We start from the raw sequence: 19,529 nt of genomic DNA, 5'->3' as shown, positions 1-19,529 counted from the left end.
CAGCTGCTAAACCTGTGCAAATGAGACAAAAAGAAGCACCTGCAGAATGCACTGCAAACTGTGCTGACATCATGGTTCGCCTGTACCATCTGCATGTATGTAAATGAGGTAATATTCATACATTCAGTGCAAAATTTGCAAATAAGGCAAGTAAGCCTTGTTGCAAAAACAGTCTAATTCACAAATCTGTGAAATCTCAGATACATTCACTGACACCTGAACACCTTTACTGTAAGACATTAATCTAACATGTTTCTGACCTGCCTGAGTCACAATAATAGCTGTATTTTGACATTTGACATTTGAATAGATCATGTTAGAGATGCAAAATACTAGAGAAGTAATTACATGAAAGTTGGTTTGTGATTGTGGAGAGCTCTGTGTGTGCACACTTCTGCTAATTAAAGACACAATTTGAGGCTTTAGTGCCCTCTGCAGTTTCTTTTCAAATCTTTTGTGAGTTGCACCTTAAAACGGGGCAGGTTACGGGTGCAAATGCTATGCAATTCACGGTGCTATTAGCAGGCGCAATCCATTCTTTGTGGATTTGGCCTTTTGTCTTTGTTTAACCAAGCTGACAACAATACTTTCAAACACGGACACCTTTGCAATTTTGCTGGAAGATTTACCTGAGGGTTGACTCAAGGTATGCTTCCAAGTTTGACACTGGATTATCTTCTGAAAAATATCACATATTGTTAATGTTTTTTGTTTACTATATGCAGATTAGCGGCAACACACACACACACACACACACACACACACACACACACACACACACACACACACACACACACACACACACACACACACCGTTCAGTGTCATGACAGTACAAAAAGGTGGGGCACAAATACCCACCACGCTCACATGAGGAAAACCAGGTATTTCACATGTTTTTTTCCTCACAAAAACACATAATGTAAAAAAAATTTTTATGAAATAAATTTATGCTTTGCCGAATACCATATTTGGATTTGACTCCACAACTAATACATCACATGACTAACTGACATGAATTTGATATCTGAAGACAAAAGATGCCCCACTGGAGTAACGTTGTGGCTCTTTGGTGTCTGGTAGCTGCTGCAGTGATTCATCTCCACCAAAGGTCTGAGGAAACAGCTGGACAGCAGCATCAGTTCTCTCCAGATGTTGTTACTCCTGCAGTGGAGGATTCACATCAACATCAATGCTTCTATCAGCTCTCAGATAATCTTCACAGATATCATTCTTCACTGCATCCACTGACGACCTGAAACTCATAAATCTGATCTATGAATTCACACTTTAGTTTGATGTATCCTGAGACTTTCTGACAGGTCCTGTGATGTCACATCTCAATATTCATTAAAACAAGTTTTGTTAATGAACATTTATGGTGCAAAATAGAATAAAATATTGAAGCCACAGCATCTTTATTTGAGTTCACTATTCTCCTCTAAATCTTTACTGGAAAGCTGCAAAGACAGAGTAACAAATAGAAAAGGACCTGGAATTATTAGTGGTCATATTATACAGTAAATATATGTTTGATTTTAGTCCAAAATATGAAAATTTTAATCAGTATTACATTAAAACCTCACTTGTTTCCTGTAACTATACTGGATCACTTGACTGAGAAATTCTGCCAAATCAGACAAACTGTTTTTTTAACAAGGACAGACTTTCAGTATATTTATGAGAGTATTATATCAGTATACTGTAGCTAGTTTCAGGAGGAGCAACAGAGAGATTCTTCATACAGTATCTGCACAGTGTTGATGACATGATGAAATACTCACTGTGATCAGTTAAGAGCTGCATCTTTGACTGAAGATGGATCAGAGGATGATGAGTCTGAAGCTATAAAAGAAAAACAAAGTGTTTAATTTAAACTATAAACTGCATAGAGAGAGAGAGAGAGAAACTGACAGAATACTCACAGTTTGCAGGCCTGAATCCTGAAATACAGATGAGAGATTACAATACTTCAAAATTTAAAATGTCAGAATTTTGAAAGCAAACAAAGAAAACACTAATAAATGTTTTATAGAAACACTGTATTAATTCCACTGATTTCTTCTTTTCAAGCTACTGAACATCAGCCAGGTTACACTGTTATTTGTTGTTAAAATGACTTGATGATGAGTAAAAGTATGTTTGTCTCTCACCATTATCTCTCCTTCTCCAGATGAAGACTCCAGTGATGCAGACTGCCAGGAGCAGCAGCAGTCCTACAACACCTCCAATAACAGGACCAGCAGGGAACTCTGAGGGAGAAACTGGAACCAAAACAAAACATTCACAGTGCATCAAGGGCATGCCAATGCATTTTTGGTATTTTCACCTATAATAATGTATGATAATCATACAACATTATTGACGATCACGTTTCTTATTTTCATCCCCTTAAAACACAGGACTTTCCCGTCGTGACACACAGACAGTTTGGGAATCCTGTGAGAGTTTTCTACTGAGGAAACTTATTATTGTCCAGGATGTGCAGAGTTGTTAATATGAGTACAGCAGCTCAATTATACTGCCAAAAGCAGATGATGTCTCTTTCTAGGTGAAATTAATGTTACTGGACATGTTGATGTGATGGTTTAATTTGGCATCACAATAATTCATACAATGACCATCTGCAGGTGAAAACCACCTTAGTGCTTCAGACCTCTGTGTGTCCATCCTGTGTCTATGTTGTACCTGTTCCCTGTCTTTGTTGTATTACACCTTTTGTGTTTTTGTTATTGTAATACTAAAGCTTTGTTCTTTATGTTTTTCATCCTGTCATCTTTGAGTTGATCATCCTGTCCTCCCTGAAAGCTCTTGCTCTCTCCTGCATGGTCACATGTTTCCTCAGATCAGCAACAGTTCTATTTTGTTCTTACTTTTTTTTAAAATAAATCTTATTTTCACATACAAACAGTAGATTGTCTTGTGAGTAATCCCATGACAGTGCAATAAATAAAATACAAGTGAAGTAAAAATGTGGTCTAGCATGTTGCATGTTGTGTTTCTTTTTTCTGAAATTATGTTTTATGTTTAATTTGGTTAGATTTGTGACAGACCTGTGCTCCTAATCATTTGCTGGCACACCACTAGATTTGAACTGTTTTTTGTTGCATTCACAAAAGTAATTTGTAGTAGGTCATGTGCATAATGTAACAAGTAAGAAACAATATTTATTTGAATGAGCAGAACAGCAGTTTTGTTTGTTAACCCTGTAATTAACTAACCTTCAGCCTCAACCTACGTTTAATAAATAAACATAGTAAAGTCAGTATTCCAGTCTTACCACAGTTGGTTCTGATCACTTTTTTGTCCAGTTTGGTGACGATGTCGTTCTTTGCACCAGAGAGATGAAACACACATTCGTACCTCCTCCAGTCTTCAGGTGTGACTGATGAAAGGTTCAGGTCAACACTCATCTGGAAGGATCCATCATGGTTGGGGAGGATCTCTCTATGTTCCACGTCCTCATGAAGCTCCTCTCCATCTTTCCTCCAGAACATCATGGCTCTGTGAGGGTAGAAACCTGTAGCGTGGCAGCTGACTGGAGAGGAGGGAGTCTTCTGGAGGAGAGACACTGAGGGAAGCTCTAGAGAGACAAGTTGTGAGGAGTCAGGGAGGAAGGTTAGAAACAGATGCATTTAAATATTGTGTCCATGAAACTACATCAGGTCATGTGATTCTACCTGTTCTCAGCAGAGAGCTCTTCCCAAGGTCCAAATATTTCTTCACAAACTCAGGGCACTCCCGGGTGAGGTAGTAGTTCCACCATTCATTGTGAACTCTCTCTCTGTCCCACTTGTGTTTGATGATGACAGCTTGTGGTTTTGGAGCGATCCATGTCAGTGTCTTCAGGTCAAATGCTATGAAGTCTTCTCCATCATAACCAAACTGAATAAAACCATTAACCTCTCCAGTCTCATCATCCAATTCACAGCCGTCCATCCTCTGGAAGATGTGGACACCTGAGAGAGAGACAGAGTGCAGAGTGAGATCCCACAGAGGGTTACAGGTGGCTGGAGCCTATGTGAGGCTGCAGTTTAGAAAATGTTAAGGAACATGTGGAAGGGTCACCTCTTCATTGCAAGACCAACACACAGAAATACACAAACTGACATCAAGGGGTCAAACTTTCCAACCAAAATGTACTTGACCTGCAGTTTTTAAGCATCTAGATCAAACCAAACATGACAAGAAGGGCAACACACACACGCACACACACACACGCACACACACACACGCACACACACACACGCGCACACACACACACGCACACACATACACACACACACGCACACATGCACGCACACACACGCACGCACGCACGCACGCACACACACGCACACACGCACGCACACACATACACACGCACCCGCACGCACACACACGCACACACACGCACACATATACACACACACGCACGCAGACACACACGCACGCATACACACACACACACACACACACACCATGATTCAAATGTAGAAGCCTTTTGCTCAGTTTTTCAGTGAATTCAGCACATAGCTACCAGGGAAACTATATATAATATTAATATTGACGACCCATTTTGAAAGAGTCCCTCACATTACATGGCTGGTAATAGAGGGAGAGATATGAGTGAAGAATATATGCACATTTAGTAAACTGTGTATGTGTTTGAACATGTAAACATGTGTGTTTATAATGGAACTATATCTGTTTGCTATTTGACACAAAACACAACTTTACAGTTTTTACAGTATTTTTACTTACCTTCAGTTTGGTTCAGTTGCTGCTTCAAAATGTCAATGTGAGCTTTGTATTCATATTGGTTTGATAAACACCTCTGAGTGCACCACTCCATGTGTTGTGGATCATCTTCAAACATTTTTTGTGACCAGTCCTGTTTGCCTTCTGCTGTCTTACTGATGCTGTCACAGTAAACCCATTGAACTTCATCAACCAATCCAACAGCCACATAATCTGGGAAGTTTTTGACTCCAGAGGACATTGTGGTGAAAAACTTCAGCGAGTGTTTCACTGTAAGAGAAAGAAGTTTTAAGGGTTTTTAAGTTCATTTTTTTGTAATCATGCATTTATCTATACTTGTGATAATAACATTTAATTACATTAAATATTTTGTCCAGCATGAAACCTCAGACACACAAAGTTAGTGATGAGCTGGTGATGAAAGTAGAACATCTACCAACCTAAGAGCCAGATATTGTACTTGGAATGATTGAGACTAAACAAAAGCTAAAAGGAGAGTGAATATTGACCTTCCATTGGCCAGGCAGCCAAAAACACAACTCAAAACATAAATGAATGCTGGATATGTTAATAGGCAATTTTTGTTGGCACATTTGCCATAATGACTAAGACAGCTTTATTAACCTTACTGATCGTCATTTTATATAAGGTTAGTAATGACTACATATACATTCAAGTGTAAATCTAATCAAAATGTTAAATCTTCATATAAATATCTGTACACTGCTATGAGATTCCTGAAAGTGGAACAACATATGGTGAGCAAAGCATATGAATTACAACTATTTATCAGTGTTTTCTCTAATTTGCCTTATTTTGCTTGAATAATGAAAAATATCTTAATCTGTAGAAATTTTGTTATTTTATTATATTATTTAATTTGATTAATTACATTAAAAAAAAATCTGATCTGTGTTTAGTCAGTCTGGTGGAAAAAAACAAAACAACACTGTACAAAACTGATAAAATAATTTCAGAAATGTGACTTTGGTGAATAATGTTTAATAACATCAGTATCAAAAACCTCAAACCAAGAGGGAACAAAAGCCAACTAAATCAGGCCTAGGTCAGTGATGATTACAAGATAAAGAACTCATAATTACAAAATAGTTTTCTGATGAATTCATATTAACCAGATACTTCCTCTCAATGATGAGGTAAATATCTTCAACATAATATAGCTATTAGTTATACATTTAATCCTACTATAGGAGATGCTACATTACTATGAGAACAAATTATTTGAAGAAAATATCTCTCCAGTTTTTTCTGCTCTTAATGCAATGTGCCTCCATACCAATCAATATAATTTATTGACTTTAATCAATAATTAATCAGCAGTGAACAGACATGTCAAAATCTGAGGTATGTTAAGCTCTGCAGTAAATGTACAGTTATATTTAAAAGAGATACTGCAATATGATAAATATTTGTGAAATTGTGCTTTACTACATGATGCTGGTACATTAAGCTGCAGTTAATAGTCTAAGTGAGAATCATTACACTTAATGAAAGACCAACATCGTCTGAAGCAGAAGGTCATACTCAAGTATCTCCTCTTGTGTCACATAGACTCCACACATGCAGTTATTAAAGTGTTAATACATTTTTTTAGATAGATTTGGAATATCTGTAGTTTTAAAATACACTGAAACATGGACTAGCCCATGATTTCTGCCTTGGCTTATAGTTTTCACATTATTATGTTATAAGTTAATGTTGTATTCCTGTCTTGCAACACTCTTGTAATCTACAGTACAGCACTGGCCATTAGAAGGTGTAAATGTAATGAGAATATTACTTTGAAATCACAGGTACAGTCACAAAGGTCTTCTTATGAAACATTAAATTCATTGATGTCATTCACTGTGTATTTAAAACAAATCCAGATACAAAATGTAAAAACTCCTTTATTAAAGTAATACTTGAGGTATGTGCTTTGAGGTTTCAACTTAATTCTTGTTCTGTGAATAATTATATTATTATAACATATTATATCATATTAGGCCTAGATTATATTATACTGCAGTACAGAATCTATAATCTGAGTTTACAGCATGAGTAAACATTTGTTACAGTTTTATTTTTTATATGTAAATTAATTTCAATGAATGACACTGTTCAATAAAGTCAAAGGAAATAATCCGACACACAGCCAGATGTTAACAACATACAGAACATCAGTACTGTACAGAAACTATTATTTCTGCAAAACCCCAAATATATTCAGCTTCAGTGACACCTGAACGGCATTATTGGTTAGATTCATAGATTAATTTATCATGTTTCAGACCTGAATTAATCTCATTAATAGCTGCATTTCATTGGACATCTCAATAGTTTATGTAACAGATATGAGAGAGAAGTAAAAGTAGAGAATACAGTACTAGTCAGAAGTTTGGACACACTTTCTCATTCAAGAGAATGGGAAGACCTCTCACAAGTTTCACTTGTTAAAACCACAAAAAATGAACTAGCAGTGAATAGAAATGTTTAAATCTGAGGTATGTTGATCTCTGCAGTAAATGTGCAGTATATGAATAGGGTGCAATTATATTTAAAAATATAAATATAACTGCTGAAATAGAAGTTACATAACTATTCAAAAAAGATTATTCAGTTACCTGGAGATGCAACATGGCAAAAGAGAAGCAACAACATGAAATCCTTCATCTTGCTTCAATACAGACATTAAAAAACACTGTGATGGAAGAAAGACTGTGAACAGTGTGAACAGTCAAATGAAATGACCAGTAGAAATTATAAATAGCTGTGCATCATGTGTTACCGGGAGGAGTAAATTCAATATCTGACTGGCTGATCAGATTCAACAGGAAAATGCAGGAAATGTGTTTTTTTGTTTTGTTATTTACAAGAATTTTAATAGCATGTAGTGACATGAGCAGCTGTTTAAAGTCATATAACACAATTTATTCAATGAGGCAGTTTAAAGTGTTTTATAACCCGACTGTGGGGGAGGAAGTGGTGATGGTGGAAATGCTCAGGCAGCTGTTTCTCTGTGGTGACCTCACAGCTGAGACATTTCAGAGTTATGTTGCTCTCTAGTGGTAAAATAGGGAAGTACACACTCAGAGTCACAAGGTTCAGTGTACTCCTTCATTAACAAATGAAAATTTGCGGTATGTGTGTGTGTGTGTGTGTGTGTGTGTGTGTTTGCAGTAGTGTAAACTTTTTCTTTTATCTTCACACATTTTGACAGCTGACATTTTTTTTTTAAAGTAAGCTCATGCTTTCCAGGTACCAGGGACAATCTTCACTAGAGTGTTTCCCAAAACTTTGAACTTTTGAGGTAAACACAGGTATGATGTAACAGGACTCTTAAGCAGGTTTTCGGGAGAATTTTATTTATTAATTGAAGGTAAATATAAACACTATTAGAACAAATAAGAACAAAAATCACACTAAAAAATGTTGCAGCTGCTCTAGACAAAATGAAGTTCACCAAAATATCATGTTTTACATTCACCAATAAATAGATGATGGATTAACAATTCATAATTAATCATTATTATCTTGTAGATGATGTAAAGACAAACTTTAACTGAAGTGAACACATTTAGCCAAAAACAGATCACATGACCTTAGAGAAGACGTATACTGTCACGTAGACAAATCGATGTTTCCATTTTTGCGATATGAAATAAAGTGCATCAGTCAGTACCACAGATAAAACCCTCATTAATCCTCTAACATCAATAATCTGAGCATCAATAATAATGTTACAATGACGTTAACATTTATTATCTGCATGACAAATACAGGACATGTGAAGATGACAAATGTATAAGATACAAATATAAGCTCTAAGAAGTGTTATTGCTTTAATATGTGAGTTTCAATGAAAGGAGGAGTATCTAAATATTCAAAAATGTATTTATGTTGTGTAAAATTGTGGAAACATTTACAAATTTATGTTTAAAAAGAGTTACAGCTGTTACTTGGACTGGAGGAGCAATGTGTGTTGGAAGACTAAAACATAACTCACAGATATTTATACTTTGGTTAAAGTGAGAGAAGTTGAGATGCAGTGTTCAAACTGTAATCACAATGAAACAAAGAGAGAAACAAAAGCTGTGTTTTTTCAATCGTGGCCTAGTGCAGAATCTTCATTAGTGTTTCTAAAATGCAAACTGTCAAACTAATTGTTAGTGAAAGCATGAGTAGTTGAACATTTAAAGTTTTAGGTTTGACTCCAGCTTTAGAAGCAGAGGTTAAAGTGCTGCATGTCTCCCATCATCATCAAAGACAGTACATCACATGACTAACTGATATGAATTTGATATCTGAAGACAAAAGATGCCCCACTGGAGTAACGTTGTGGCTCTTTGGTGTCTGGTAGCTGCTGCAGTGATTCATCTCCACCAAAGGTTTGAGGAAACAGCTGGACAGCAGCATCAGTTCTCTCCAGATGTTGTTACTCCTGCAGTGGAGGATTCACATCAACATTAATGCTTCTATCAGCTCTCAGATAATCTTCACAGATATCATTCTTCACTGCATCCACTGATGACCTGAAACTCATAAATCTGATCTATGAATTCACACTTTAGTTTGATGTATCCTGTGACTTTCTGACGGGTCCTGTGATGTCACATCTCAATATTCATTAAAACAAGTTTTGTTAATGAACATTTATGTTGCAAAATAGAATAAAATATTGAAGCCACAGCATCTTTATTTGAGTTCACTATTCTCGTCTAAATCTTTACTGGAAAGCTGCAAAGACAGAGTAACAAATAGAAAAGGACCTGGAATTATTAGTGGTCATATTATACAGTAAATATATGTTTGAATTTAGTCCAAAATAAAAAAATTCACTCAGTATTACATTAAAACCTCAGTGTCAACTGTTTACTGTAACTATACTGGATCACTTGACTTAGAAATTCTGTCAAATCAGCCAAACAGTTTTTAACAAAGACAGACTTTCAGTATATTTATGAGAGTATTATTTCAGTATACTGTAGCTAGTTTCAGGAGGAGCAACAGAGAGATTCTTCATACAGTATCTGCACAGTGTTGATGACATGATGAAATACTCACTGTGATCAGTTGAGAGCTGCATCTCTGACCTCAGAAATTTCAAAGGATGATGAGTCTGAAGCTATAAAAAAAAAACAAGGTGTCAGTAATTCAATTCAAACGATTAACTGCATTTATTTGTACAGAGAGAGAGAGAGAGAGAGAGAGAGAGAGAGAGAGAGAGCAATAAAATGACACAATACTCTCAGTTTGCAGGCCTGAATCCTGAAATACAGATGAGAGATTACAATATTGCAAAATGTAAAATGTCAGAATTTATGAAAGCAAACAAATAAAACACTAATAAATATTTTATAGAAACACTGTATTAATTCCACTGATTTCTTCTTTTATTTTGAAAGGTAAGAGAGTAACTCTTTAGCTGGAGGTCACGTTACTGAACATCAGCCAGGTTACACTGTTATTTGTTGTTAAAATGACTTGATGATGAGTAAAAGTATGTTTGTCTCTCACCATTATTTTTCCTTCTCCAGATGAAGACTCCAGTGATGCAGACTGCCAGGAGCAGCAGCAGTCCTACAACACCTCCAATAACAGGACCAGCAGGGAACTCTGAGGGAGAAACTGGAACCAGAACAAAACATTCACAGTGCAGCAAGGGCATGCCAATGTACTTTTGGTATTTTCACCTATAATAATGTATGATAATCATACGTCATTATTGAAGATCACGTTTCTTATTTTCATCCCCTTAAAACACAGGACTTTCCCCGTCGTGACACACAGACAGTTTGGGAATCCTGTGAGAGTTTTCTACTGAGGAAACTTATTATTGTCCAGGATGTGCAGAGTTGTAAATATGAGTACAGCAGCTCAATTATACTGTCAAAAGCAGATGATGTCTCTTTTTAAGCGAAATTCACTGGAAATGTTGATCCGACGGTCACCATGTTTTATTGTGCATATAATGTAGTATCACCATATCACCATCATCCATACAATTACCATCTTTAGTTGCACACCACCTTAGTGCTGTGGAAGAATTTTATTAAAGCTTCTGACCTCTGTGTGCCCATTCTGTGTTTGTTCTTCACCTTTTTCACCCTCATCATCTTTTTGCTTAAAATACTTTTGTCACATACATAGATTGTCTTTTAAGTAATTCCATGACAGTGCAATAAATAAAATACAAATAAAATTACAAATGTGGTTTTGCATGTTGTAATTCTTTTTTTCTGAAATTCTTTTTAAAATTTAAATTGTTTAGATTTGTGTTTTAAATACAAAGCAGGAATAAAGGTGTTTGTGTAATTTTAGTGAGATGTATTTGGGTGAGCCCTCACCAAAGAAAATTACAGTAACATTAAAGAACATAGGTTCGCTGTGCTGTCAACCTTTTCCTGAGCAGGTGGACAGTGGACTGCGCAAAACTCTCTCATTCTTGGCACCTAGATTGCAGTGTGCCGCTGGATTGGCAACAGCACACCCTCAACTGCACCCTTCCTCCTGTGAGGCACATGGCAACTCACCCAGACACCAGACTGGTGCAGGTGAGGATATAACTTCAAGTAAATGTCAGTTTGCTGGTGCAGATACGCTCCTAACGGTGCCCTAACACCAAAACAGAGGCCTTTGTCTGGACCACTGAAATGCATTTTATAGCATCCACTTAAGTAATTTAAGTAGGTCATGTGCATAAGGTAACAAGTAAAAAACTATATTTTTCTGACTGGCTGATCAGATTCAACAGGAAAATGCAGGAAACGTGTGTGTGTCTGTGTTTGTGTGTGTGTGTGAGAGAGAGAGAGAGTGAGTGTTTTTTTCTCATCAGAAGTTTAATAGCATGTAGTAAAATGAACAGCTGCTGAAAGTCAGAAATAAAATTGATCTAAAATCAGTAAACATGCTCAAAGAAAATACTTAAAAGACCAGTAGGCAAAGCAAGGTAAGGCAAGAGTGTATATGGCACAATTCATACTATGAGGCAGTTTCAAAGTGCTTTATTGAGAAGGAATTTTATACAAAAAATTTATTAGAATTCAAATTAAAAGGGAATTAAAATATTTTCTCCGTCTGTGTGAACTTTTTAATTTGAGTCTCTGTTACCTTTTGCTGCCTGCTTTCAGTAAAGCTCTTTGTCTGTGCTTGTCTGCTGCTAAAGTCCAAAACACACCGAATCTGACACTTCAGACATGATGCAATTCCTCACCTGAGGAGCTAATATGGTCCAGCTGCAGATTGAGCATTATTATTATTTTTCACACAGATGCACAAACAACCAGTGATTTCTGTTAAAGGGCCTCATCCTACATGTTGTAACCCTACAAGAAAACCCAAAGTTTTTGTTTTATTTTTGTCTTCATTTCAGTCTCTCACCTTCCAACAGTAACAAACAACCTGCTAAACTCTCTGTCCAGATGTCATCCTTCCTCCTGTTGTTGGGCCCTTATTGACCCCCCCTATACATAGTAGCGCTCTAAAGCTGAAATTATCAGATGATTAATTGATAAGTCGATTGACAGATAAATAATTGGACTCAACATCTTTGGGTTTTTGACTGTTGATCAGACAAAACAAGTAATCTGAATATGTTAACTTGGGCATCAAAGAATAATGATTGACATTTTTCACTATTTTCTGAAATTTAATTGTCAGACGGTCTCTATCTGGTCTTGAAGAGTCCCACTTATTACATAACTTTAAGCATCTCTCCTCAAGACCAGGACCACAAGATGGAGGACCTGTCAAAGAAACATCGGTCAGACGGTGACATTATTTCCCTGACCAAAAGTGTTTCTGATTGGACAGCAAAACCAGCAACATGCACATCTGAAATCCTGCCAATCAAATCACATTGCTTTGTAGTGGACGTGTGCACATATTAGGAATAAAGATATGCATGTGTAAGTGTCAATTTCTCCTTAATATTAGGTCTAGTTCAATTTTAGTTGTAAAACTTGTGAGTAGATGTCAAAGTGCTTTACTGATAAAAAAAGCAAACAAAAAAAAAAGACTCCTTACATGTGAAAAAGGGCTTAAGAATTCAAACTAAAAGTTATACCTGTTCCTGCCTGCTAAAGTTCTTTGTCTGTGCTTGTCTGCTGCTAAAGTTCAAAACACACCGAATCTGACACTTCAGACATGATGCAATTCCTCCCCTGAAGAGCTAATAATGTGTCCACCTGCAGATTGTCAGATAATTGTTATATTTTATATTATCTTCATAATCTGTGGGGCTGGAGATTATCAGGTCTGGGTTTTTCTGCCTCAGTGAGTTTCTCCTTTTATGCTGTGAAAGCTACACAGCTAATACACGCAATAAAGTAGACATGGTCAATTGATCATGATGTGATACAGATGCACAAGCAACCAGACTAGTTTCTGTTGAAAGGCCTCACCCTACTGCATTAGTATTGTTTTGTGTATTTATGTTGTTACATTTGCTATGATGTAACCCCACAAAAACAAACAAAAGATTTTTTTCATTGTACTTTATCTTTTTATTTGTGTCATCTCAGTCACCCATCTTTCCTTGGCAACAAGCAACCTGCTAAACGTGTTTCTATTTTTTATTTATTCTCACTTCCTTCCTCATAAATTAGATTTCTGTGTGATAGGTCATGTACAGATCTCTCTGGATTGCTGACATGCCAAAATGAGCAGAAATAGCATAAGTTTACATTACAGAGTAATTAAAATGAGAAATTTGAAAGTGTGTCCAGATGTCATCCTTCCTCCAGAGTTTTAATGAATGAAGTTTAAAATCTTCTACATTCAATTAATGTTAGATAATGTGGAATATTGTTACATAATAGTGCTTACCATTAATAATGTACTTTCAGGGCTCTACCCTCTAGCCCAGTGGTTCTCAACCTAGGGGTCAGGTGCCTCCAAAGGGTCACAAGATAAATCTGAGGGGTTGGGAGATAATTAATGGAAGAGGAAAGATGAAAAAACAAAGTTCTGATGCACAATTTTGTATTTATTTTTTGATCCTTTCTATAATGTTTGTTTTTTATGAGTTGTTGTACCTCTTTGTGCCTCATTTAAATGAATTTGAATGAAACCATCTAGAAGGGAAATCACTGTGCTGACAACTAATACATTTCTTTTTGAAATTTTGAAAGAGTCACAAGCCAAAAAGGCTGGGACTGCTGTAGACTACTGACCATGAGTAATTATTATTATTTCATCTGCACAACAGACTTTTTTCCTTTTCTTTATAGTTCAACATCTTTAAGTTGGAGCCACGTTCATGTATTCTGTGAGAATATTCATCTTACTCTAACAACAGTTGACAAACATATGTTTGAAATAATGAGGAAAAAAAAACTTTGTTAAAAGAGGAATGTAATGATGACGAATGAATGTGACAGTCAACACAGGAAGTGATTTCGAGTATTTCTATTCAACATCTACTTGTGTATAGAAACCCAATGGAAAAGAATTACCTCATCTTTAAATTCATGCAGTTATTACCCATATTTATGTAAGATAAATGTATTTACAAATACATTATATGGGTGTTCTGAGTTCTGAATCACATACACACAAAATTATCCACATACCCAACTGATACAAAATACATTTCTTACATTTTATAATCATGTTTAAACAATATTAAATATTAACTACTGAGTTTTTCAAAAATGCCAACACTGTGAGCATCACAAATTAAATTATATCCACCTTCTTTTTAATGGGTTCGGGGAGGAATTTATCATAAAATCCTGACAAATAAAAGACAAACTATTTGTATGTACACTTAAAATACAAAAAGATTAAAATATTCACAATTCAGTTAAATTTTGTAAGACTTCATGAATCTACAATGCTTTTAAAAAAATAATATATTTTGTTTTTGTACCTACATCATTTTATAAAATATATTTCAAATATTTCATTTGAGTAAACAGGTTATTTGTCCTTCTGATGGAAATGTTTCTGAAAGCATTTATGCCTCATTCAGCATTTTTCTTCTCTCAGTAACTTCACTCATCTTCAGCTACAGAGTTTTCTATTCAGCTATAATATGACAGTAATTTTACAAGAGAATTAAGAAACAAAAACAGAAGGTTCTTGTTTAACTAGAGGTGTAAATAGTCACAAAGCATTTACTGTTTTGTCGTCTGTGTAGCAAATCACTGTATGCAGGATGGTGTGTTTATTTCATTCAGGCTTCAGGATTCAGTTTCATGGAGACTTCAGAGCTGTTGTCAGGAGCTGTGAGGTCAGAAACACACTGTTAGTCCACTTATCCTATACTGAACTGCTACTGTCTTTTATGTATTGTAGGTACGTATACTCTGTTGAGATGTGTATGGGCAGTAATTCTGATGCCTGGAACTATAAACTATGTTTGGACACTGCCAAAATAAATGATCAATTATTATTTAGCAGTAGGACCAGGCTGCCAAGCTAAACACCAGCATTTCAAAGAAAAAACTTTTCAAATTGTAAATGCGCTTTGATAGTTGTCATTTTATCCATCTGTCTGAGGTAAACTGGACATTTCAATCAAGTCATTGCTTCTAGTGTTTCTGCCAAATATAAGAAAACGTACTAGATTCAGATCAGCTAACTGTTGTGTTTCTAAGTTGCTCCTGGCAGTGTCCTGAGGATAAAATTAAGCTTTTTTTAATCAACTTTTGTTAGATCAGATAAAACAGAATAAATGTTCTGCTCGTGACATAACGGGTAGTTGGCTGAAAAAGAAAGAAAAGACAAATAATCAATATTATTTGTTACTGTTTTCCCCCAATTGAATCTAATCCCCTCTGATAATAAATAATCCCTTTTACCTTTTTTCTCTCATATTTTGGTTACATGACTGTGGTTTGGAGCCTTACACTATTTACTCTTGGCTGCTTCACACATGCTCACAAAGAGTCGAACCATATATTTAGTGAAATACAATACTTAGTCTTTCAAAAAATTATTATATTTGTTATCATAATAATTATTATAAATTATTACAAATAATCATTGTCCCGATGTCTAAAGGATAAGGCTGGCAATTTTCTATATTTTTCTTATTGTCAACAAATATGTGAAGAGCCAAACCAAAAATTAACTAATCCTACTAACAAGTATTGTCTGTATCCAAAGCCTGACATATCTTATTCCTCTGTGCTGTCCAAAACACAGTCCAAATCCCCAATCGTTACTCCCTTGTTCCTCACTGTCTTGTTTTGACGTCTTGTCTATATTTAACTACCAGTAGCAACCGATTTTATATTTTTATATGCACGGATTCATATGAGGAAGTTACACCAGAAGTTCTGGGAAATTAAATGACGGGAAGTTATACAAAGTTAAACGCAGGCTGTATTATAAAGTGTTACCAAACATGAATATGAATGCTGAAACAAAAGTTACACAACTGTTTAAATAAGATGATTCCATTACCTGGAGATACAACATGGCAAAAGAGAGGCAACAACATGATCCCCTTCATCTTGCTTTGACAGCGACATTAAAAAACGAGGAAAGAGGAAAGACTGTCACTAATACGTACAGGCATATGGAATGACCAATAGAAATTAGAAATAATTGTGCATCATGTGTAACCATGCGGAGTAAATTCAATATTTGACTGGCTAATCAGATTCAACAGCAAAATACAGGATTTGTGTTTGTGTGTGTGTGTGTGTGTGTGTGTGTGTGTTTACCAGTTTGATAGCATGTAGTAAAATGAGCAGCTGTTTAAAGTTGAAAATGAAATTGATCCTAAACTTATTTGAAGTTAAAGTGCCAAAATAAAAAACTGTAACAACTCAGCTCAAAAAAATGCGATTTAAAAGACCAGTATGCAAAGCAAGGTAAAACAAGAGTGTAAATGGCACAATTCATACAATGAGTCAGTTTCAAAATGCTTTATTGAAAAGGAGTTAAATACAAAAACCTGTGAATGACTCCTTACATGTGAACAAGGGCTTAAGACTAAAAATTTGACACCATGGAAGCTACACAGCTAATACATGTGTGATGACGTCTGTCATCTTTGGTTTGCTGTATATTCATCTGTCTGTCTGCTCTGCACTACACAGGTGGAGACAAATGGAGACACCTGGTGCCGGTATAAAGCCTGGCCACAGATAGCAGCTTGTCTCTCCTCTGACTGTTTGTTGCTGCTGCTGTTTGCAGCTTTTCACTTCTCCCTTCAGGCACCTGTTCTGGTTTGGTTTAGTTATGCCGCTTTAGTTATTTATTTTGCTTTCATGCACCTTTCAACACACACATACACCCTCACCACCCATGCATCACATACAACACTTATCCCACTTATTTCCTTGAATTTGGTTTATTTTGTTTAAATAAATACCTTTTGTTTAACTTTGACATGGTTTTTGTTATGGCCACTTGAGCCAGGTTATAACACATGCATACAGTAGATACATGGTCAAATGATCATGATGTGACATAGATGCACAAACAACCACTCTAGATCCATTTAGATATTCAACCTGGACAATAATTTCTGTTGCAGGGCCTCATCCTACTGCATTAGTATTGTTTTGTGGATTCATTTTTTACATGTTGTAACCCCACAAGAGAACCTAAAGCTTGTGTTCACTGGCTCAGAGGTAGAGGAGGAAGATCAGCATTTCAATCGGCTCCTCCAGTCAGCATGTTGAAGTGCGCTTGGGCAAGATGCTGAACCCCAAATTGCTCCCAAAGGCTGTGTCATCGGAGTGTGTGTGAATGATTAGATACTCCTCCTGATGAGCAGGTTGGCACCTTGCATGGCAGCCTCTGCCATCAATGTATGATGTGTATGTGAATGGGTGAATGTGGCATGTGTTGTAAAGCACTTTGAGTAGTCAGAAGACTAAAAAAGTGCTATTTAAATGCAGTCCATTTGCCATTGTACTTTTTATTTTTGTTTTCATTTCAGTCTCTCACCTTTCCACGGTAACAAACAACTTACTTGCCTAGGTAAGGCAAGCATGTATATGGCACAATTCATACAATTAGGCAGTTTCAAAGTGCTTTATTGAGAAAGAATTATATCCAAAAATCTGTGAATGACTCCTTACATGTGAACAATGGCTTGAGAATTCAAACTAAAGTTTTACCTGTTCCTGCCCGCTAAAGGTTTGTCTGTTACTGTCTGCTGCTAAAGTCCAAAACACACCGTGTCATGTAACACACAGAATTTGGCACGTCAGACATGATGCAATTCCTCACCTGAAGAGCTAATAATGTGTCCAGCTGCAGTTTGCCAAAGAATTATTATATTCAATATTACCTGTACAATCTGTGGGTCTGGAGATTATCAAGCACTGGGGTTTTCTACCTCAGTGAGTTTCTCCTTTTACACTGTGAAAGCTGAAACATGCAATACAGTAGACATGGTCAAGATAGTGATTATGATGTGACACAGATACACAAAAAACCCAATTTAGATCCATTTGGATATTTAACCTGGGCACTAAGTTCAGTTGAAAGGCCTCACCCTAAACACCCTAAACAGTCTACCCTAAACAGTCCTAAACAGTCACTGCTTTGCAAACTACTGTTTAACAAATATAAAAGCACAAATAAACAGATTGCAAGATAACACAGTTTGTAATGCATTAAAATGTCCTGTGTTATAATTGGCAGTGGGTCAACATCCAGGCTTCCAGGCTCACTGAGTGAGAAAGAAAAAAGAATGAAAACTGAGCACAGAGTGAGAGAAAGAGAAGTGAAACAACTGAATGGCAGAAATAAATATTTTGCAGAAGTAGGAAAACCAACTTCCCTTTATGAAGTGATATCAAGTTCTTCAGAAAAGTGCTGACGAGGATTCACTGTGAGTTTGCCTCTTAGGAATTACTCTCCCCAGCTGGCCTCTGTTCCCCTCTCAGGGTTAATCACAAAGAAGTATCTGAAAACGACAAATCAGCTATTATGTTGTTTTAGTATAGCTTGGCAACAAACTACAGTATATTTGCAGCAACCGAGCTACAGCTTAGAAACACACTTGGGTTGAGCTAAGACAACCAATATGACTACTCTGTCTTTTGGGGCTCAGCAGCAAACATATTTTAATCAACTTTGCTACATATTTGCACATAATAAACTTCAATTGTTATGTGATTTTGAAAGATAATATTAAAAATATGAATTTTCTGGCAAGGTGCAGCTGGACACATTATTAGCTCTTTAGGTGAGGAATTGCATCATGTCCGATGTGTTTTGGACTTTGGCAGCAGACAAGCACAGACAAAGAGCTTTACTGGAAGCAGGCAGGAAAAATGGAACATTAAAAAATTTTTAAATTCACTTTGAGTTTGAATTCTTAAGCCCTCGTTCACGTGTAATGAATCATTCACAGGTTTTTTGTAAATAATTCCTTCGTAGTAAAGCACTTTGAAACTTCCTTATTGTATAAATTGTGCTATACTGTATATTATAGATACACTTGCTTGTCTTGCTTTGCCTTCTGATGCACTCCGTCCTTTAAAGAGCATTTTCTTTGAGCTGCTGTTACACTTTCTTAATTGTGTCACTATTTATGTTTCCACCATGTGTTACTTTAATTAACATTTAATAATCAATTTTATTCTGGACTTTAAATAGCTACTCATATTACTACATGCTATTAAACTTCTGGCAAAACACACTGAATTTACTCCTGGTAACACATGATGCACAGCTATTTATAATTTCTATTGGTCATTACATTTGACGGTACACACTGTTGACAGTCTTTCCTCCACCACAGAGTTTATTCTAACATCTGTCTCAAAGCAAGATGAAGGGGATTCTGTTGTTGCTTCTCTTTTGCCGTGTTGTATCT

General features: G+C 36.1%; 1 protein-coding gene and 1 long non-coding RNA gene across 5 annotated transcripts in view; both read right to left on the bottom strand.

Annotated features, from left to right (window-relative positions):
• Positions 1-363: 363 nt before the first annotated feature.
• LOC121913600 (major histocompatibility complex class I-related gene protein-like) overlaps positions 364-19,529 on the bottom strand; it is a 36,707-nt gene continuing 17,541 nt past the window's right edge. The window contains exons 1-8 of one of the 4 annotated variants that reach the window (XM_042436304.1): positions 7,363-7,437; positions 4,742-5,008; positions 3,679-3,957; positions 3,279-3,581; positions 2,152-2,262; positions 1,924-1,941; positions 1,783-1,843; positions 364-1,162 (exon numbers count right to left, since the gene is read on the bottom strand). In XM_042436304.1, the coding sequence (XP_042292238.1) occupies positions 1,788-1,843; positions 1,924-1,941; positions 2,152-2,262; positions 3,279-3,581; positions 3,679-3,957; positions 4,742-5,008; positions 7,363-7,411 (1,083 nt within the window). In that variant the 5' untranslated portion in view covers positions 7,412-7,437 and the 3' untranslated portion in view covers positions 364-1,162; positions 1,783-1,787. Of the gene's footprint in view, positions 1,163-1,782; positions 1,844-1,923; positions 1,942-2,151; positions 2,263-3,278; positions 3,582-3,678; positions 3,958-4,741; positions 5,009-7,362; positions 7,438-19,529 lie in introns of those variants that run through there. The other 3 variants (XM_042436303.1, XM_042436305.1, XM_042436306.1) reach the window with 3 other exon arrangements.
• LOC121913645 lies at positions 9,991-16,202 on the bottom strand. Its single transcript, XR_006100332.1, has 4 exons — positions 16,151-16,202; positions 14,861-14,965; positions 10,256-10,366; positions 9,991-10,006 (listed from the first exon to the last, which is right to left on the bottom strand). It is a non-coding gene; the product is annotated as an uncharacterized LOC121913645 (long non-coding RNA).

The sequence above is a fragment of the Thunnus maccoyii genome, chromosome 15 (genome assembly GCF_910596095.1).
Source record: "Thunnus maccoyii chromosome 15, fThuMac1.1, whole genome shotgun sequence".
NCBI classification, from domain to species: domain Eukaryota; kingdom Metazoa; phylum Chordata; class Actinopteri; order Scombriformes; family Scombridae; genus Thunnus; species Thunnus maccoyii.
The sequence above is the reverse complement of the archived record's forward strand: the minus strand, read 5'-3'. Positions and strand labels throughout refer to the sequence as shown.